This window comes from Brachyhypopomus gauderio, chromosome 3, assembly GCF_052324685.1.
Source record: "Brachyhypopomus gauderio isolate BG-103 chromosome 3, BGAUD_0.2, whole genome shotgun sequence".
In the NCBI taxonomy this organism is placed as follows: domain Eukaryota; kingdom Metazoa; phylum Chordata; class Actinopteri; order Gymnotiformes; family Hypopomidae; genus Brachyhypopomus; species Brachyhypopomus gauderio.
Genome location: NC_135213.1, coordinates 16573016 through 16595773, shown reverse-complemented (window position 1 = coordinate 16595773; position 22758 = coordinate 16573016). Strand labels below are relative to the sequence as shown.

The following is a 22758-nucleotide window of genomic DNA, read 5'->3' as shown; positions in this document are numbered from 1 at the left end:
GTGTTTCTGGGATTTTTTTTACCATTCTCTCAGAAGCACATTTGTGAGGTCACATACTGATGTTGGACAAGAAGGCCTGGCTCTCAGCCTCCACTCTAATTTATCCCAAAGGTGTTCTGTCGGGTTGAGGTCAGGACTCAAGTGCAGGTCAGTCAAGTTCATCCACACCAGACTCTGCCATCCATGTCTTTATGGACCTTGCTTTGGGCACTGGTGCACAGTCATGTTGGAAGAGGAAGGGGCCAGCTCCAAACTGTTCCCACAAGGTTGAGAACATGGAATTGTCCAAAATCTCTTGGTATGCTGAAGCATTCAGAGTTCCTTTCACTGGAACTAAGGGGCCAAGCCCAGCTCCTGAAAAACAACCCCACACCATAATACCCAATCCACCAAACTTTACACTTGGCAAAATGCAGTGAGACAAGCACCGTTCTGCTGGGAACCTCCAAACCCACTCTTCCATCAGATTGCCAGATGGAGAAGTACTATTCGTCACTCCAGAGAACGCACCTCCACTGTTCTAGAGTCCAGTGGCGGTGTGCTTTACACCACTTTGCATTGCACTTGGTGATGTATGGCTTGGATGCAGCTGCTCGACCATGGAAACCCATTCCATGAAGCTCTCTGCGCACTGTTCTTGAGTTAATCTCAGGGTTCATACACCTTTTACAAGGTAAAATTCAAGCATGTTTCAAGCACTTTCAAGGCCCATTTTCAAGATTTTCCAGCGCCTTTCAGCTGTGGTAAATTAATGATAATGGTGATATCTCAAAACTGCAATTTAGCTATAATTAATATATCGCAAAAATATTCTCCAAACTTTACAGCAACTATGCTACTGAGAACAAAAGTACTTATTTTCCCAGCTAACACTCGTTAAAATGGAAATCTCAGCATATCGGAATCATTTTCACTGTCTGCAAGGGGACGAGGAAAACACAAAAACCGACTTGCAGATTGCAGCCTCTAGTCCTATTATTGCTGTTATCACTGGCTCACTGTGTCTGTGAGGGAACACAGCAGAATGGAAGGTAGCAGGTCTCAAACTCCCTGAATCAGTTGGGAGTCGGCTCCTCTTCAAAGAGCTGCTTTTCTTTATTTAACTCGCTCTTCCTTTCTTTGTAATGCTATAGAATAATACATTTTTTATTTTGCCATATATAAAAAAAAAACACAGATGTGGTAAAACTATGTGGCTTCTGTGGGCAAAAAGAGCCAGTTCCTCGTGAACTAACTGCTCTTGTATTACGAGGAAGAACTGGAATTTGTCACACATACGTGGAAGAGCGAGCAAACCCTTTTTTATTTTACGCTCTGCAATTTTTTCTTTAAGCAAACTTATTTAGTAAGATATTTATTTATTGTAAAGAAAATGCAGAATTTCAAGCACTCTCATGCACTTTCCAGGCCTGAAAAATAGAATGTTAAAATTCAAGCGTTTTCCGGGATTCCAAGCACTCATACGAACCCTGTAATTTGAAGGCCACAAAGTCTGGATGTCTGTAGTGATTGACTTTGCAGAAAGGTGGCAATCTCTGGGCACTATGCACTTTAGCTTCCGCTGACCTTGCTCCATCAGTTTACATGGCTTACCACTTCGTGGCTGATTTGCTGTCGTTCCCAAACACATCCATTTTCTTATAATACAGCTGACAGTTGACTGTAGAATATTTAGGTGCGAGTAGCGCCAGGCCTTTCACTTTGTATTTGTATGATGAATTTGTATTTAAAGCAAAATGTAAAAATGTGAAAATGTTTGGGTCAATTCTTTTTTTTAGTTTTGGCTAACATCATAGAGATATTTTTAAAAATTGTTGTTGAGTGCATTTTGCTTGATACACCTATTGTTCTGGCAATAAATACACATATGACTCATGCATACAAAGTAGTTAAAAACCACCTTGTTTAAGCCTCCCCAAAAGCCTTTTCATGTACAAGAAATATTGCAACTGAATGGAGTGCAATGGGGAGGGGGCTTTATTTTATTTCCTTTTAATAAGTCATTTGAGCAATTGATATAATAATGTTCCTAAAGCACATAGACATCAGTCATTGGTACCATTCACCATTTTGGTTTCTCTCTACCTCTTTACTTCTTTGGCATCACTGGCGAAGAAGAAACCCAGTGTTTTATCTTGCAACTTCACATGTTCTCCTGGATTAATCATTATGCTACAACACAAATGCAACAGATGCACATGGAGACACACACACACACACACACACACACACACACACACACAAGTTTAAAGAAACCAACCATACATGTCGTGTGTGTGTGTGTGTGTGTGTGTGTGTGTGTGTGTGTGTGTGTGTGTGTGTGTGTGTGTGTGTAAATTTGACTTGGCATTTTCATCCATTACCAATAATAGCAACACTCCCAGGATGTCAAATTAGAGGATAATCATTGTGGGTTGAGAGAGCTTTCATTACATACTTCATATGATAGTAGGTAAGTAGATATTTCAAGGAAATATAGCAGCTTACACACTTCATCTGATATTCACAGCATGGTTTGATCAAGTTCAAAGTAAATATTTACTGTAGATGACATAACTAGGCTAATAATCACTGAATACATTCACCAAGAGGAACTCACTTGATGTTTTTCTGTTCATCCTTGAACTCGATGGCTATTAGCAAAAGTTTTAGCTTCACAAAGCACAGCCTGCATGGAAACAACAGTGAGCATTTCTGAAGGGAGGTGATGAAGTGATGTTCTGTATAATAGAATATATACTTACTCACAAACCTCAGGGAATGATAATCCCACAAAGGAATTAGATAAGTAATCTGTGTACATTTCTTGGGATATGCCTTCCAGATAATATTTCTGCCATCTCTCCTCTTCAAGCTAATAAAGAGCAAAGCATATAGTCAAATCAATTTAATACTCACTTAAGATCACATCATTTTTTATTGAGCATGTGACTATAGATCCCCCCTTCCTCAGTGAATTATTCAAGTGTAAATGTAGTAAAACAACAATCCATACTATAAACATTTAAGCCTCAACATCCATAAGATTATTTATATATCTCTCAACAGAAATAGAGTATCTTGAGAATATGCATATGGGTCTGATTTAAATATCTACCATAAACTGCTTCAGTTTGTAATTTAAAGTGGAACTCAATCCATTCATGCCTAGATAAAGCACTAGATCCAAAGCTAACTACAGGGCTCCAGACTGTGAGTAAAATGGTCACAATCTTAATTTATTATTTGCGAGTAATAAATATTTCTCTCGCCAGTGGCGACAGGTGATACAACAGCATTTAATTATTTATTTTATTGGTGAGGATATTTTGTAATTGGAAAGAAATATCCATTTCCTTTGAGTTTGTATTTTAAAAGTTCAACGATAGGCTACGTTAGCTCCCACTCACATGGACATATCTGCCTATCAAAAGATACATGCATGTTTGCAGGAATTCAATCAAAAGCGTGACTCACAAAGCAATCTAGCAGAGCTGAAACTTTAGCACTAAGTGTTAGCTAAATGAAAATGGCGAAGTGAAAATATTGAATTTTTCCACACAGTCTACATCTCTGTCGGACCCTAAGAATCCACACTTCTTTATAACTGTACATAGTTTTAGGTTCATTTTAATGGGCTCAAAAGGCATACAAGGATGGCAAGATCCTAAATAAAGACCTGTGGTGAATGTTGCAATGCTTATTAGTTTGAATATTATGGTGCCTAGAATACGTTACTGGCACATGATTTTTTTTTTCCTTTTAGGAGTCACTGGCTCCTTGATACATTTTTTTGTCTGGGGCCCTGTAACTATGTGAAGAACCTACATGCATAGAGACTGCTTATTCCTCATTTACTGTAACAGGTCCTGATCTAGACTTTGGGAATGTCCACAAACCCAATTCAGGATACAACACTTCTCAGCATAAAACCACTCCCAATATGCAACATTTTGCCAGACCTCTGGAGAAGATACCTGAATGGAAGATCTCATGGAGAAGAGGTTGGCTAGCATGGTAGAGAGACCCTGGGCCAGGCAGCTCTGGGCAATGAATCCTAGCTTCAGCTCAGCCAGGCAGATTGCATCGTCACCCTCTCTCCAGTTCCAGCTGGGGATGTTCAGCAGGTGAGCCTGGGACCAGAGATGCACTTAGCACCGGCAATACACATGCAGTCACACACACATCATATGCATTAGGCACAAGTTTCTAGCATGAGTTGCAGCTTTCAGTGTTTTTTGTTCCCAGAGAACTGCTTTCCATAGCATTGCTAGTGGCGAGAAGCTCACAAGAACAAATTGCCTGGCAAACAGATGAGCTATAAACTGTAATTTTCTAGGTACAAATTAAGCCTGATATTAGACAACACAGAGACAAATTTATACTGATAAGTGAAATTATATTAAACCCAGAGAACTAGCCCTTCTACACAGGTATATGCATCAATATGCTAGTGTTCAGTGCTGTCTGTCTAATAGGTTAAGAGATTCTTGGGACTGTCCAAGTCTCACAATCGTCAGTGTGGATGCCCTGATGATGTGACATCCTCACCTTATTGTGATACTGTAGCATCTGAGTGATCACACGTGTTTTTGAATGGTAGTTCTTGATGGATATCACTCTAGAGGAATACACATTGAAACTCAGTAGTAAATGGCACACAAGAAGTTGTCCAAAATCTTTGTGGATCTTGTTCTGTTAATACACATTTAAACACCAACTCAAATCTACATTGTTTATAATTGATAAGCATCTCTTACCTCATGATATTGGATGCATCCTCTGCATCAGGGTCTGAAGAGTATTTATTAGCTATAATCATACAGGCATCTGCTAGTTCAATCTACAAGAGTACACAACAAACTGCTTTCAGTGTTTTAGGGCCAGCTGCAGCACAATATGCCTATGGCCAAATACCCATAACTGTGTGTTCTTATTGGACGAGTTGAATGAGTTGCCATTTCCCCTACCATGTCCGGTGTCTTAATGGCAAAATCTTACTGCGTAGAGCCTTATTACACAAAAGCTTTGAGCAAATCTACAGCAAGTGATGGGCTTATCTGAATGTTCAATGAATCTGAATCTGGCTTTATAAACATGACATGATGGACAAACTGGCTGTTTTGTCATTCAAATGTACAGATTTATTAATAGACTTGGAAAAGAGCGGGTGAATTTGTTTCTTTCTTTTAAAAGCTTAAGATTATAGGATTTCCCTTGCATAAATGAACCTTAAATCATACAACTAATCATATTTTCTGGGGAATCTTAACACTTCCAATTTCTAACACTTGAACAACAGTAAAACCAATTCTTTAAGAAATAGTTACTTCTGTACCTTGACTCGAGCGAGATCGTACGGGTTTAAGATGGATCCCTGGAAGAATACCACCTTAGTGAAGTGGCGTTTGAATAAGGCTTCCAGCTCAAGACTAGGTTCAACACTGTAATACACAAAATAGTATGAATGGTGTACAAGAACATGGTGAATGGTGACAAAGCAATACAGATGTGTGTTATTACAGTAATGTAGTCTAATCACAGTGGTCACAGCAAATAACAAAGACTATTTTCCTCTTCTAGTCTCTGTGGGAACATATCAAAAATCTCTGCTGGCTGGTGTTCTTTCACACAAATTGTTGGTACCCCTCGATTAATGAAAGAAAAACCCACAATGGTCACTGAAATAACTTGAATATCTATATTAAATAAAAACGCTATGAAAATTACCCAATAAAGTCAGACATTGCTTTTGAACTATGCTTCAACAGAATTATAAAACAAATAAACTCATGAAACAGGCATTGATTATGGACAGTGATTATTAGCCTAGTTATGTCATCTATAGCAAATATTTACTTTGAACTTGATCAAACCATGCTGTGAATATCAGATGAAGTGTGTAAGCTGCTATATTCTCTTGAAATACCTACTATCATATGAAGTATGTAATGAAAGCTCTCTCTACACACAATGGTTATCCTTTAATTGAATCACTGAGCACACAGAGGCTAAATGAGGATCTATTTGGAGATAAAAAACCTGCATTTAAATGATACTAACAGAGAGGGAAGAGACAAAAGCTGCATTGTAGACAGAAACAGGAACCAGAGTAGTGCTGATTAAACAAGGCAACGGTACAGGTAAGGGCTAGCAAAAATCGATATATCCAAAACAGGCAAAGATGGTAGCTACACTAAAGGGCAAAATGAGAAGTCAGAGAACAACACTTGGTATGCAACTTTAAGAGTTGCAAGGTTATGCAAAAATAGTTTGGTTAAATAGGTAAGTGTTGATGAGGAGACTGGAAGACTCTCAGGAAAGGAGTGACTAGAATTCCAGAGACTGGGTCCTCTGGTGGCGAGTTGTGGAAGTAGCAGGATGTCTGACATTAATCTCTTCAGAAGTTTTTCTCGGCTCTTGTTACCATTCATATTATGCCTCTCTTAGATTTGTCATCAATTTTCCTCCTGTGGCCACATGGAGGAAATGGCCACACTTGGCTACAGTTCCATGTATCTTACATTTCTGAATAATATGTGCAACTGTAGTCACAGGAACATCAAGCTGCTTGGAGATGGTCTTATAACATTTACATTTAACATGCTTGTCTATAATTTTCTTTATAATCTCCTGAGACAACTCGTTCCTTTGCTTTCTCTGGTCCATGTTGAGTGTGGTACACACCATGTCACCAAACAGCACAGTGACTAACTGTAGCCTTACATGTATGCCCACTGACTGATTACTAGATTGTAGATACCCGTGATGCTAATTAGTGGACACACCTTGATTTAGTATGTAGGGACATTACTTTCAGAGGTACCATCATTTAAGTCCAGGCCTGTTTAATGACTTTACTTTTTAAAATAATTTTGTTGAAGCATGGTTCAAAATCAATGTCGAATTTATTTGTTCATTTTTATAGAATGTTTACTTATTATTATTTTTGTCAATTCAACTTATTTTTGCTACCAATGTGGGTTTTTCTTTAGGCATGCACTGGTTTTATGCTACAAAGGTTTAGTACAACTCTTACAATTTACAATATATATAACAACTGTAACAGCAAAGGAAGTTGTTCCAAGTTCCAGTGATTTTTTTAAATAGTTGTACACAGTACTTACTTATGCAGAAAAACTATTTCCACATTAACATCATCCCTGTCCTCGTGTAGGAAGTCTTTCAGGAAGTTGGAAACACTGTCCAGAGTAATGTGACCACACACCACAATATGCCTGGAAAACACAAACATGCCATGTGAACATGCTGCAATGGAATTTCACTCTGCTTCTCAGGAAACACATAAAAAATAGCAGATTTTACTGATCTTACTTACTTTCTTTTTGAACTCAAGGTATAAGTCCCTCCATATTTCGGCTGATTTAGGATGAGAGCAGCGATTTCTGGTACGTAGCGAGCAAACATGGCCTACATGCACAAGACACAGAGACACAGGCATGCAGGCGGGGTCTGTAGCAGTCGAGGCGGAACAGACACACACAGTACTTACTTTCTCCCATTCACTGCACTATAGGAACCAGTTCACTATGAATTATTTCAGGCCTGTAGAGGGCAAATATTGGAAAAGGAGAGAACAGGAGACAGGAAGAGACTAAAAAACAGATAAAAGGAGTTTCAGAAGGATTCTGAAAGTAAACATTGGGGGTGGGATATGTACAACTGCAAAAAGTAAAAAGCAAATCTGCAATATCTACAACAATATTTTGTTTGAAGGAGTTGTTTCTAAGAACCATAACACAATGTAAATAACATTGGTGGTGGGAACGTAGACAAAAGTCTCAAGAGATATGCACTGTGCAGATGGATCTTAGATTAGTGCTGGAATCAGAATCTGAATCCCACTCAACAACACATTTGCTGAGTATGCAATTACTGTGACCACTGGACTTAAAAGCAAGACGGACAAAATAATTATGGGATCTGTTGTTTTACCAAACCACCAAGGATGAAAAACACCATGAAAATGCGTCCAAGGTCCGTTTGAGCAAACAGATCACCATATCCCACCGTGGACATGGTTACCATGAGCAGATAAACACATTCCCAGTAGCTAAGTGGCTGAGAATTTTCAAAGTTTTCCCAAGGATCGCCTGAGTTTTCCACCTGGAACATAAAATAAACACTTTATTTATGTAAAAACTTGTCAAAAGTTTGACAATTATGTATTATTAGTTTGTACAATTATGTATATATTATTTCAATATCACCTACATTTACATGTTTGTTTTATAATGTAAAAAACAATAGGTTACATACCACCATGTTTGAATGCATTTTATATTTGAGTTTCTCACTGAAAAATTTTGAATAGGTGACAAATGCTGCACTGTTTTCTCTTAACTAACATGTTTGGATTATGAACTTACCAAATGTATGAATCCTGCTCCAGTTAGCCATGTACTTATGAAGATTGAACACAAGTTCACCAACTTTATGGAATTGCTGCAGGAAACAAAATGCAGCTGGATTAGTCCATGGACGCAGATGGAAATTCTGAAGTGAGGGGGACCAAGCTGTACAAAAAATAAAAATGTGTGTATATATATATATATATATATATATATATATATATATATATATATATATATATATATATATATATATATATATATATTAGTGCTGTCAATTCCAGGTGATTAAAGATTAAAAGTCCTCACCAGGATTTTGCTCAAGCTTGCCAGATTTTCTAATTAGCAATCCAGGTCAAATTGGTGGAATCAACACAATCCAGGAAGCCTGAGCAAAATATATATATTGTAGATGCTAGATTTCGGATGGGGTCAATATAAATCTGGAGGGGACATGTCCCCCCTGCCCCCAGTGCCATCTGCGCCCCTGGATTAGTGAATGGTCACAAAATATTATTCTGTTATATCACACAGAGAAAAGATTGAGATAAAACGTTGTGTAAAAGGTTGAGAAGTCCCCAAGGAGATTAATACATACATACATACACACACACACACACACACACACACACACAAACAATGTATAAATACTATAAATCAGGAGTGGCCAACCTGCGGCTCGTGAGGCGCCGCTTGCGGCTCTTTGCCTGGTTTCATGCGGCTCCTCAGCCGGCCCGTGCTCTCACCTGCACAAACGATCTGTGCCATGGCACGGTTACGTCATCAATTCTGAGAGCGACAAACTGCTACATCTTCGTGGTGCGCAGTTTGTTTACAAGCCTAGCGAGCCGCTAATACTTTTAAAACCAGCGTAGTGGAAAACAGGAGACTAGCGGCATGAAGTGACTCTGCTTTGAGTCTCCTTGGTGAGACACGGTCTTCTGTCACACGTTTTGGAATAAACCACATATGAGGTGCAGCAAAGGCACCGCAGGTGACTGAGGGAGGCTTCAAAACTACTGCTGCTGTCTGTTCTCTTCTTCCTAAAAGTGAGCGCAGGTCAGTGCAGTTGTAACGAGTGTTGATGACAGAGTTTATCCACTTTTTACATAGAAAACAACAGGTGCGTACATAACAGAGCTCGTAGTGTGTGTGCACGCATGCATGAGCAACCACGCCATGCTGTGGCCCACCTCCTCCAACCGTGCCAAAGTCCTGAAGAATATCATGCCTTATGTTTATATCGAAGTTTGTGTTTATGCTTTTTTTTTTTGTGCTGTTCACTTAGCTTGAGTTCACCCCAGTATTTTTGTCAAAAGCGCATGTGCGTGAGATGAAAACATCGCCAAGCTTCCCAGTCAGGATAAGATGATTTCAATAAACAATTTGTGTCAAGTTTGCTCTCAAAATGGCAGGGAAAAAATGCACAACAAAACAAAAATATGAAGAGGACAGAGGATGTTTTTAACAGAGTGGGCAGAGGCAGCCCTAGCCCGGCACCCGGGGTTGGGTTTAGGTGCCTTGCTCAAGGGCACCTCAGTCATGGCCTCAGGCCTGGGAATCACAAGACCGGTTCCCTAACCACCAGACCATGACAGATTTATTCTGAGCAGAGGTCTCTCTGTGTGCGCGCGTGTGAGAAAAAGAGGAAGGGATGGGTGATGTTCAAGCATGCCCATGTGTATGATGTGGCCACAGTAAAAATAGTGGCTCTTGGTCTCTGACGGGTTGGCCACCCCTGATATATATAACTATCTATCACATGCACAGAAAAGCAAAATACCTTACCTAGTATGTATAATATTTAAAAACTGTAAGATTTCTGACATCTTTATCAATCTTAAGGCCTTTAAAAAACGCAACCCTGCATGGAAAAAAATAAAAAGCAGGAAGAACAAACTTAGTCATCAAGTAGCATAGCACACTTGGATTATGTATCACACAAATTTAGTGCACAAGTTTAAAAGCCTTGACGTTCTACTCTCACTGAAGATACGGGACATCAACAAAACCACTTACACAACAGAAAGTAAGTATCTATAAGAGAAATCGAGACTCATCAGACCAGGCAACGTTTTTCCAATTTTCAATTGTCAAATTTAGTGAACCTGTGCGAACTGTAGCCTCAGTTTCCTACTCTTAGCCGATTGGAGTGGTACCCGGTGTGGTCTTCTGTTGCTGTAGCCCATCCACCTCAAGGTTTGACGTGTTGTGTGTTCAGAGATGCTTTTCTACGTGCCTTGTTTGTAACGACTGGTTATTTGAGTTACTGTTGCCGTTCTGTCAGCTCAAACCAGTCTGGCCAATCTCCTCTGACATCTGGCATCAACAAGGTATTTGTGCCCCTCTTCCACTCACTGGATATTTTCTCTTTTTTGGACCATTCATTGTAAACCCTCGAGTTGGATGGTGTGAAAATCCGAATAGATCAGCAGTTTCTGAAATACTCACACCAGCCCGTCTGGCACCAACAAACATGCCACGTTCAAAGTCGCTTAAATCACCTTTCTTCCCCATTCTGATGCTCAGTTTGAACTGCAGCAGATCGTCTTGGCCATGCCTACATGCGTAAATGCATTGAGTTGCTGCCATGTGATTGGCTGATTCAACCCTTGCATTAATGAGCAGGTGGACAGGTGTACCTAATATAGTGATAAAGTGTCCGGTGAGTACATACGCATGTGTGTGTGTGTGTGTGTGTGTGTGTGTGTGTGTGTGTGTGTGTGTGTGTGTGTATACACACGCACACACACACACACACACACACACACACACACACACACACACGGTCTGCAAGCGAGTTAAATTTAATTACACACACGCACACACATACACATTTCAGATTAGATTTTGGCATTTAGATGATAAATCTATGTGCTAGGCCATCCTAAGACGAAGCCATGCAGTCAAAAATCTTTATTTTATGTGCCTTAACTAGAACAGACACTAGGTGGTGATTCAGGCTAGCTTTTCCTAAATACTGAAATCCACTGAATGGCACTTAAATATTCAAATCAAATCAAATCAAAGTTTATTTGTATAGCGCTTTTCACAACATGTTGTCACAAAGCGCTTTACAGGATTTACAGGTTTAACAATACTATGGGTCCAGAACCCTAATGAGCAAGCCAAAGGCGACAGTGGCGAGGAAAAACTCCCTATGATGGTGGGGAATAGGAAGAAACCTCGGGAGAACCAAGACTCAAAAGGGAACCCATCCTCTATTGGGTGGCCCGTTAACACACAAATTACACAAAATACAGACAAAATCATATATTCAACTTGTATATTTAATATGTACTACTAAGAGCAAGAATGCTGAGCCAGGAAAAGTTATGATAAACAGGGGTGAGTTTCCCGAAACGTTCTTAGCGCTAAGTACTTCTTAACCCCATACGTTTCATACGAGGTTACGAAGTACTTAGCGCTACGAACGTTTCGGGAAACCCACCCAAGTTCTGCATTTTGTAAAGAATGTAAGTTTATGTGGCTAACAATTCTGACACTTGGCCAGTGATAAGATGCACTTACCCAGCCAACTCCTGTTCAGGTATGCAGACACAAATACTGGTGGCACAGTGAAGAAGTCCACAATTGAATTCAAATCCAGCCAGAACCACAGTTTATCATTAGCTGCTATGAACTGAACAGGGAGAGATTGAAAAAGAAAGAGAAAGTACTTTCAGTTTTGTGCATTACTTGCAAGAGATGTAAACAGCTTTAGTGGAGAAACCAAGAGAAGGTTTGCTTATTGGTTTGTGGAACACATTGGGATTAAGGATTTATCATTTCCAGTGTCAAGGCATTTTAATACTACTGGACACTGTATTAATGACTTGTCTGTTTACATTGCCAGATGATGCTATGGCAGCAATTAAATGAGGAAACTCATTTAGACTTAATCCTACTCCTAATCCAGAAGCATTTTTCTTGCAAAACTGTTTAAACATCTTATTTCAATGGAGACTTTGAGCACCTAACTACAATCTTTACATATATTACTTGGATCATGCATATAGTTCCATTTGTATTGTGTGGATTTGCACACTTTGTTTTTGGTTTTGAAAATTGTCTTCTCCCTGCAACAGGTCTGTAATACACCCTACATGAAAGCCTATGCCATATAAATAATTTATAATTAAACAATGCAAAGAACTGGTAACAACATTTAACTTATAACAGCTTCTCAATCTAACATGATTCTTGATATTAAAAACATATTTATATGGTGTATGTGTCAAATACAAAATTGTATGTGAAAGGGTAAAAATTAAAAATATTGAAAAAGGACTATATAATCTAAAATCATATAAATCTGTTCTTTTGTATCTAACATATATGAAGTCGGATGAATCTCACAGGATATTTTACTGATTTTTTATGTTTTGTGTGTGTGTGTGTGTGTGTGTGTGAGAGAGAGAGAGAGAGAGAGACTCGTTCATTCATTCATTCATGTGATTGCTCCTTACACGAAGACCGAAGTACAGCAGGAAGAAGATGTTGAGCACCATGTCGACTTGCAATGTGAAGTCAGTGCGGAAGTCTGGGCAGGACTCTATAGGACTGTTAAAACAGGAATGCGTTATAAGAACAGAGATTAGAAAAACGACTGAAATAAGATTAAAAAGCATAAGATAAAAAGAATTAATAACAGTTGAGGTGCAATACTACAGGAACTGAAACAATATTTATCCTGTGCCAAAAGCCTGGCCAAATAGGAATGTTTTCATTTTGATTTTAAAACATCTTATGTTGGTGCCTCCTCCATGGATCACCACCTTATCATGCTGGAGGGGTTTGCATGTCTACATGATCCTAGGAGCTAGGTTGTCGGGTGCAATAGCCCCAGGCGGATATCCCAAGGCAAAGTTGTCCCTAGGTGATGGGCCAGACAAATAGTGATCCATAAAAAACCTCTATGGAATTTGTGAACAGCAGGACCCAAATACCTTTGCCCGGATCAGGGTTACCAGGGCCTCAACCTGGACTCAAGCATGGGAGACGGGCTCCTTTGTGAGTGTCTGGTGGCCAGGTCTTTACCCATGGGGCCGGGGACAGCCACAAAGAGGGACATGGGTCCCCTCTCCCATGGGCCCACTACCTGTGAGAGAGGTAGTACTAGGGGTCTGGTGCACTGCGGAATGGGGTGGTGGCTGAAGGCAGAGGCCTTGGCATTCAGATCCTTGGTTCCTGAAGCTGGTTCTTGGGACATGAAACATAACCTCTCTGGTTGGAAAGGAGTCTGAGCTGGTGCACAAGGCTGAGAGATACCAACTATATATAGTTGGGCTCATCTCAATGCAGTTTGGGTCTGGAACCAATCCTGTCAAGAGAGGCTGGACTTGATCCCTTTCTAGAGTTGCCCATGTGTTGCACCAAATAGCAGTTCGGAGTACTCGGCCTCCGTATCCGAGTATGGAACTGGAAGGTTCCATTGTTCTGCTGGGAGACTTCAATGCTCACGTAGGCAATGACAGTAGGACTTTGAAGGGCCTGAGGAACTGCCTCTTTGATCTGAACCCAAGTGGTGTTCTGTTACTGGACTTCTGTGCTCATCACAGTCTGTCCATAACAAACACCATGTTTGAGCACAATGGTGTCCATATGTGCACATGGCACCAGAACACCCTAGGTCACAGTTGGATGATTGACTTTGTAGTCGTGGACACTTGGGTAAAGAGAGGAGCTGAGCTGTCAAACAATCACTAGCTGGTGGTGAGTTGGATCAAATGACGGGCAAGGATGCCGGACAGACCTGGCAGATCCAAACGTATTTTGAGAGTTTGCAGGGAACGTCTGGCAGAGGAACCTGTCAGAAAGATCTTTAACTCCAATATCCAGCAGAGCTTTGGGAGGCCGGAGACATTGAGTCCAAGTGGGCCTTGTTCCGTGCCTCCATTGTTGATGCCGCAGAAAGGAGCTTTGGCCGTATGGTTGTCTGTGCCTGTCATGGTGGGAATCCCCAAACCCGATGGTGGACGCCTCGGCTAAGAGAGGCCCTCATGCTGAAGAAAGAGTCCTATCAGGCCTGGTTGGCTTGTGGGACTCTAGAGGCAGCAGATGGGTACAGGAGGGCCAAGCGGAGCGCATCGTATAGTCGCATAGTCGCAGAGGCATAGGGGATCCTACTCCTCAGCCTCCCTGGTAAGGTCTACACAGGGTTACTGGAGAAAAGAGTCCTGTCGAATCTCGGTTGGAAGAGGAGCAATGCGGGTTCCGTCCTGGTCATGGAACACTGGACCAACTTTTCACCCTTGCAGGGGTCCTAGAGGGTGCATGGGACTTTGCACAGTCCACGTGTGTTTTCTGGATTTGGAGAAGGCATTTGACCGTGTCCCTCTGGGATTCCTCTGTGGGGTGCTCCAGGAGTATAGGGTACTGGGCCCGCTGCTACAGGTTATGCAGTCCCTGCACAAACGCAGAAGAAGCTTGATTTGCATAGCCAGCAGTAAGTCAGACTGGTTTCCAGGTTGGGTTGAGGTCACCAATTCGTTTTATGGACTTTTATGGACAGAATTTGGCCAGTTCCTAGAAGCCGATAAGCTCCGTCATCATCATGGTTCTCATCCAAGATCTGCTACTCTATCAAGGCATCAACAGTTGGGGAAAAATGTTGCTCTTGTCTAGAGCGATAAAATTCACTGACGAATTTTAAAGTTGCATTGTGTTCCAGGTTTGAAATGTGCTGGAATTTAGGCTGAAGTTCTTGAAAATACTTGAAATTGTAACTACTTTGTTTCACAACAAATATCTCTCTGACTGAACAGTTCTCTTGTATTATGTTAACAAATACGAGCCTTTTGTAATTCCAGGATGAAACACGAGAGAACATGAAGACGTTAAGATTGGGCGTTTTGAAAATAAACATCCATTAAATACTGTGATAAAAAGCTAATTATTTTGAATCATTTCGAGTATATGTATAAATATTGAACTTAATTAAGTTTAACGTGCTGGAAAATATTGAAATGGATCTTTAAAGTGACGCACAAGTGCTTGAATTCCACCTTATAAAGGTGTATGAACCCTGCAAACATAACTTTGTTCATTGTGCTGAGGCGCGGCGCGCGCGAAGTTACAAAAGTCGAGAGGTGCACGACCTCGCGAATCGACAGCGTGTGAGGCCCTCGCGCACGGGCGGTGCCACTGCGATTATGCAAACCCTCGCGTGGCTCGCAACGCGTCAAGTATAAACTGTCAGAAACAGGGGGGTGCACATGAAACTTTCTTGTCCCGGGCCCCAGCAAGACTGTCAACGGGCCTGTGTGCAGGCCATCTCACCTAAACAAATTTAGTTTTGAGCAATTTTGAACAACAAAGTTGAAGTCAATAAGTTTTAGTCTTCTGCATCTGCAGGCTTGCATACCCAAGTGCTTGTTTAATCCAAGTAGCCTTGAGGAAAATATTTACTCTCAAAGCAAGATTATGCCCAACACTGACAAATCACCAAGTCACCAAATCATCAAGTACTAACATAAATGTAATTTTTAGATAGTTGTCAAACTAATATAGCTTTAAGCACACCAAGTAAAATTAAATATAAAAATATATTATAAAAACCATTTAAAAAGAACAATAATGATTTATTATGTGTCTGAATACCATTGCAATCAAAGAATTTCTCGTGTCTGGTGCAGGTGATTTGCTGCTGTGTTTGGTTTTGCACTTGTGCCCGATAGGTCTTTTGTGAATAGATCAACTGCTGGTGCCAATAGAAACATCGTGTTGAGCTCATGCCATAAAAGACAACCTTCATAAAAAATGAACATGGGCTAAGGAGTATAGCCAAAGTCATTTCAGACAACAGCTTTACCTTGCCAGCACTTTAGGCTATAAAAAACACATTGTCTGCATTGGAGTGGCAGTTGACGTGTACTGAGATCGGGCTCCATGGATCTGGCTGTTCTAAACAAAGTCGGTGCATTCCTCTGAACAGCAGAGGTGTACTAAGATCAGTAATTTCAGAGAGGAAGATGCAAAAGACCCAAATACATGAAAGAGCTCATAATACAGCCTGGCTATCTGTTCTACTACCAACCAGGTTCAGTCTATGTGCTTTCATTATCTGATTTTCTTACGTAAATTGAATTCTAATTTTAATGAAGAAGGCAGTTAGTTTATTATTCTTCTAAATAAACTGAGGGGAATGTCTTAGGTGTGGTCAGAGACTTTGAATGTGTGAAGGGCAGAGCACCTGACACAGCACTCCAGTAAGCTACAGACGTTAAGGTTGCTGGGGTGAGACACATAATGCTGCATCATACCCTTCTGTAGAAACATGGGAGAGGTTAATTTTAATGGACAATTTCAGATTTATCAATCTGATTCCACAGATACCAAATCTTGTATCATATCCAAGATATTCCAGTATTTCAAAGGGACTTCATGTACACAAGTTTTTTGAAATGTTGAGGTTGCAACAATCATTTTCTTAGGTGGGCTCTGATGATGAAAAACTGCATTTAGCACACCTTTCACCATTCACAGATATCACGTGACATGAATTGCCAGAGAAATTGCATTTGAGCATCTCTTCATACACCAGTAAGGTGGCCTCTGACCATTAACTTTCCTTCTCCTGACCTCTTACTGAAATGGGTCCTGATGTTTTTCTCTTAATTCATTTTATGTCAGCTGAAGTACAAATTTAGTACATAGCTCAGAAGAACACTGTAAAGCAGGGTGAAGTGGCTCTGGCTTTATCAAAGTGATAGTAAAATCCACTGGCATGAGCTGAGTACTGAGGCAACTGCCATGACGTGGTGTACTGAAAGCACTTGACTGAGTAACATGGCCAGACACTTACAACTGGTTTTGAACAGATTGCCTTTGTAGAGGTGGCGAGATGCCTATTGAGTCTGTTCACATCAAGGCAAAATGAAAGAGCATCAACATTACTGTGGCATTGTCTGTAAAGAAGGGACCCATAAAAATACATAATACAAGATAATATATATCTTCAGTATACTCGTTTTATAATGCATTAATGCAAAACACTTCACATTTACCCTCTACACAATTCTGACATCACCTAAACAAATGCTACCTTTTCTGTAACATAACATTTTCACGTGAAAGAAAATAAAATGTCGTCTGCCATTTTGATTCCATATCACATACATTGAATACGGCCAAACCTGACTAATCATCACAATTCACAAAACTATATGGCAATAGGAGTACTCATCTGGATTATCTATAAAAAATAAAACAAATGTCAGCTAAGTGCTCCTCAAAACTGCTAACACACACAAAAGAAGAATGTCAAGGAACATTTTCCCCACTGAACATCACCGCCAGCGATTAATCTGTTCCTTGGAATAAAAATCACTCTTACTACTTGAATGAATGTTCAATTTATATAGCGCCTTTCAGGATACCCAAGGCACTTTGGTAACGGTAATAGCACTTTGTTAAATTATTATGCATTATTCAAATCAAACTGCAATAATGTGTGTGTACATTACTTTGTAAACTATACCTCCCTGGGTGGAGTACAGACCGAGGAGAAACTCACACTACAGTGTGACTCCATAACAAAAGTACATGTGCACAGAAAGACCAACATACACTCACCAGCCACTTTATTAGGTACAACTGTCCAACTACTCATTAACTCAAATGTCGAATCAGCCAATCACATGGCAGCAACATTTAGGCATGTAGACATGGCCAAGACAATCTACTGCAGTTCAAACTGAGCATCAGAATGAGGGAGAAGCGCCCCCTAGTGGGCCCGCCGGCGGGCCCAGCTCCTTTACGGCGATATAAAACATATTAAACATTAATGAATCTCCGAACAAAAGCGCTTAAATCAAAATTTCCTATCCCATCTACATGCCTACCGAGTTTCAGCCGTCTACGTGCAGCCGATCGCGAGATATCCGGCTTTGAAGTTGACCACAAAAGTGCACCCCGCGGGGGGGTCTCCCGACATATCCGTTTACAAAACATATTTATGTTGTGAAATGTCTTAATGTTTTGTCACCTAAAAATCGTTTACTAATAAGGCTTTAATTTAAGACCTTAACAGCGTAGATCCGTTGTGGTTAAGTACCTTAAAAAGCTTGCTCACCTCACTGCAAAATTTTCCAAAATCCGCTTCCTGAATGAGACACTCCGACAAATCTGCCCCCTAAGCGTCACAGAAGCATTCTTAACGCTGATTTGACCCCTCATTACAAAGCTGCAGCGGTTCTGCTTTGATTTGAGTGGTTTTTATTGGTCTAAAGTGGGGTAGTGACTTTGAGTGACAGGTTTTACAACCTCTCCCACGGCGAGGTGCGAAGGGGAGGGGGGGAGGGTGAACCAATAAGCCCACAGAGACAAGCTGGCGCCTCAGAAGTGATTGAAAGCTGTTCTAACCAATAGTGTACATCCTTCCGAAGCTAGCCAGCCCTCATATGACATGATTGGTCAAGTATATTTTTAAATTGAGCCCTCGGAAACTGGCGCTTCATTTCCAATTTCGGCCGCTAGCATAGCAACATAAGCTAACCCTTTGCTAACCTAAGCTAAGCTCCCCAGAACACACTGTTCGGCGAAACTGAAGCAGCCATGGATTATTTTGTTCGTTTTTATGCGGATTGTGGATACTTTTGAACATAAACGGATTACTTTGTGTGGAATATATGAGCAATTTTCGGAATTTTCGCCAACCCGGAAGTAAGACGGTACACCGGCTACGACGCGATTCTACGTACTGTGAGTAACAATGGATAATTTTTCATAAGCGATATTGTACAAAATATATATTCTAATACTAAACATTAACTAAGCGTTAGATTATAAACAGTTTTAGAGCGTTTGAGTGCTGCAGCACTCTGTATCGTGTCGGATGCTACCGGAGTTGGCTACGGTAACCTAGCTTATGCTGTCGGACTATATTGGACATAAATATGATATCATAACGTTCATATTTGGACATGAAATTTAGTCATTGGAATTTTCTGGTCTTGCTGTAATATGTGCAGCATTGTTGTTTGTCGTAGCTCCTCGGTTTCGTGTAAGGAATTTGTTGGCATGTTAGCTTAGTTGGCTAATGGTGTGTGTTGGGTGTGGCATATTTAGACATGGGTGTGGTGCACTTGACATACCTTGGATAAAGCTGAATAACTTTTCAATGCTTGCATGGATTTGCTCCATTTTTTCTGTGTTGTTAGAAAAGACCCTAGCGAAATTTATTGTAATTTCTGATACCTAATTTGAATAACTATGTGAATATACATTCCAGTCATGTTCAAGTTCAAGTCAGCATTTGTGACATTCCTGGCATATTAGCATCTGCAATAGAGGCTCTAAAATAAACCAAATTATGTGAATATGATACTGAAGTGTATTAATATGTTCCCCCAACTGCCTACTTCAGTTTGAGCCATGAATGATAATTTTCCTATATGTACAACTTGAGATATCTAGTTTTAATGTGAACTATGTCAAAAATGTTAAAAATGGCCACCGGGTGTGCGAATCTGCAGTATAAGGTTAAGTGACTTTGAACGTGGCATGGTTGTCTGAGTATTAAAAAAACTGCTGATGTACTGGGATTTTCACACACAACCATCTCTAGAGTTTACAGAGAATTTTCAGAAAAAGAGAAAATATCCAGTGCACGGCAGTTCTGTGGGCGCAAATGCCTTGTTTCTGTAATGCGTTGGGATGCAGGGAGTGTACCCAACGCGTGATGCAAGGAGACAGGGGTGAACCCAAATGCCAGCTCACGCAAATGAAAAGAGCTGAAGGCAGCACAATATAAATGAAAGCAACCCTCCATGGAAAAACAGAGAAAACAAAAAATAAAAGAACTAAAGACGCCAGGGGAAGTAACAGGCTGGCAGGTAGACACTGCTACGAACTCAAAACCCTTCCCAAATGAAAACAAAACCAGACAGAGAAAATAACAGCAAAAGAAAAAGTGAAAAAAGCCAGGAAGCGGTGCAGGAGTAAAGTACTCAAATGAGCAAGGTAAGAGAAGGAGCAAGAGAAAGACCGGTGACGAAACACCAGAGGCCTCCTTCACGAACGGTGCTTATGTACAAAAACATTGCGTACGCCAGGGGTCACCAACGTGGTGCCCGCGGGCACCATGTCGCCCGCGAGGACGTTATGAGTCGCCCGCGGGCTTGTTTTAAAAACAGCTCACTATATTGCCATGCACCAAAGCGCTGCATCGTTTATGTTTTTGCTGCTATTAGCGATTGTCCGTGGTTGCTAGCGGTCTTCCCGCTTAGCAATTGACATGTGCACAACAATTAAACAGTTGTAACTAGGGGTGTCATGATTCTCTATATCCTCGATTCGATTGTATTTCCGATTTTAGGGTCACGATTCAATTTGATTCTCTATTTGCCAGTTTTAGATTAGTCTATGGTCAGTCATTGGTTTGATTAATCAAATTTACAATATCTTATTTCAAAAGGTGGGTTTGATATAAGTGATGCAAATTGATACAAGTGATCTGTAATACACTAAATTAGACACTAATGGTCAAATTTAAATAATTTAATTAAGATAAATGTAACTATCTTGTTCTCAGAGGAAAACAACAAAAACAAACAAATAATAATAACATAAATGAGAGGTCACAGTCATGTACAAAATAATAGAACAAATAGAGCCTTAACAAACTAAACTCTATCCTACAAAATTCTTAAAAAACAATTTCTTTAGTGTCTTCATACATGGAGGGCAACACTTTAGTTGTAAGATGTGACCTTATACTTTAGCGAGTGCCCATAGTGTGCAACTCCGCACACCTTGCGCGAACAGCAGAGGCGTTTATACTTGGCGCGTCACATTCTTTGCAGTGGTCTCCATAACAATATGTGGTAGTATAAAGAAACTCCCCTCAAAAACAGGGCAAGGTACATTTACCTGACGCCTTTTAATGTTGCATTGTGTTCCAGGTTTGAAAAGTGCTGGAATTTAGGCTAAAGTACTTGAAAATGCTTGAAATTGTAACTACTTCATTTCACAATAGCTGTCTGACAGAACAGTTCTCTTGTATTACGTTTTGTAATTCCAGGACGAAACATGAGAGAACATGATGTTAAGATTGGGCGTTTTGAAAATAAACAACCATTAAATAATGTGATGAAAAAGCGAATTATTTCGAATCATTACGAGTATATGTATAAATATTTAACTTAATTAGGTTTAACGTTAAGCAGGGGCTTCCTGCTTCCTGCCGACGCTGCTTCCTGCTGACCGACGCTGTTGCGGAGCGAATTTTGAAATTGTTTTCTAAAGTATAATAATCTATTTACGTGCTAACCTTTACCTTTTGCATTCCTAGATACATTTTACAGGTTTTATTCCGGCCGCTGACCAACTTTCTGCCTTCACAAATCAGCTAGCGTAAGTTTATATATCGGCTAGACACGGTAAGTGTTTTGATTTATTCATGGCTGGTGTTGGTTTGTTCCCGTGTTCGGAGTGTGGCATGTTTAGTCTAGACCCTTTCGCCACTGATAGTAATAGTGATAGTATTTGTCAGAGGTGCAAACTAGTAAATTCTCTCGTGGCGAAAGTGGAAAGTTTAGAGCGACGCGTCCACTCATTATTGAGGGATAGAGAGACAGGGTCTGTAGTAGGTGTGGACGCGCCAGGGAGAACTAGCGCCTCCGCGACTCCGGCGATAGAGCCCTCACAGCGGGGCGAATGGGTGACGTCTCGGCGGCGTAGTCGGAGAGCGAGGGCTGCAGCTACCGCTAACGCCAGCGCTAGCCCACCAGAGCACCACTCCCCGGTTCACGTGTCCAACAGGTTTGCCCCGCTCAGTGCTACACCCGCTGAGGAGACTCTGGTCATAGGAGACTCTATAGTCCGACACGTGAAAGTAGCTGTAGCTGTAGGGGCACCAGCGGTTACAGTCAGCTGTTTACCGGGAGCCAGAGCGCCGGACATTAGTGGCAACCTTAGATTGTTAGCTCATAGGAGGTTTTCTAGGATAGTTATACATGTAGGGGCCAACGATATACGTCTGCGGCAGTCAGAGGTGACTAATGGCGCATTTCCACTAGGGCCTGCTTGGCGCGGTACGGTTCGATACGGGTCGCTTCGCAACGGAACGGTACGGTCGCGTTGTGTTTCCATTACAATTGTGAACCACCCCAATGTGGGTGGAGTCGCTGTTGGCGCGCGGGTTGTAGTGTCGTGACATCATTTGTATGCGACCACAACACCGGCACAACACCCCTTAACAAATAGCATTATTGTATCTTATTTATCTTTATCTTCATTATTGTATGTGGTTGCTCTAATTATTGATAATAATTTGGTATTACTCAAACAGGCTGAACACACCCTGCATAAAAAGCATCAGTCATACAATCAAATGAAATCAAACTTTATTATGAAATATAGATATTTAAAGTACAACATATGTAAATAATATAGTTATAGTTTT

General features: G+C 40.7%; 1 protein-coding gene across 1 annotated transcript in view; it reads right to left on the bottom strand.

The window, feature by feature from the left end:
- The window catches only part of LOC143510484 (calcium-activated potassium channel subunit alpha-1-like), a 134270-nt gene that overhangs the window by 61860 nt on the left and 49652 nt on the right, over positions 1–22758 (bottom strand). The window contains exons 4-17 of the mRNA XM_076999876.1: positions 12821–12914; positions 11883–11994; positions 10140–10215; positions 8370–8445; positions 7936–8106; positions 7319–7410; positions 7107–7217; positions 5318–5423; positions 4740–4822; positions 4531–4600; positions 3957–4112; positions 2745–2854; positions 2600–2668; positions 2086–2172 (exon numbers count right to left, since the gene is read on the bottom strand). Of these exons, the coding sequence (XP_076855991.1) occupies positions 2086–2172; positions 2600–2668; positions 2745–2854; positions 3957–4112; positions 4531–4600; positions 4740–4822; positions 5318–5423; positions 7107–7217; positions 7319–7410; positions 7936–8106; positions 8370–8445; positions 10140–10215; positions 11883–11994; positions 12821–12914 (1413 nt within the window). The remainder of the gene's footprint in view (positions 1–2085; positions 2173–2599; positions 2669–2744; positions 2855–3956; positions 4113–4530; positions 4601–4739; positions 4823–5317; positions 5424–7106; positions 7218–7318; positions 7411–7935; positions 8107–8369; positions 8446–10139; positions 10216–11882; positions 11995–12820; positions 12915–22758) is intronic.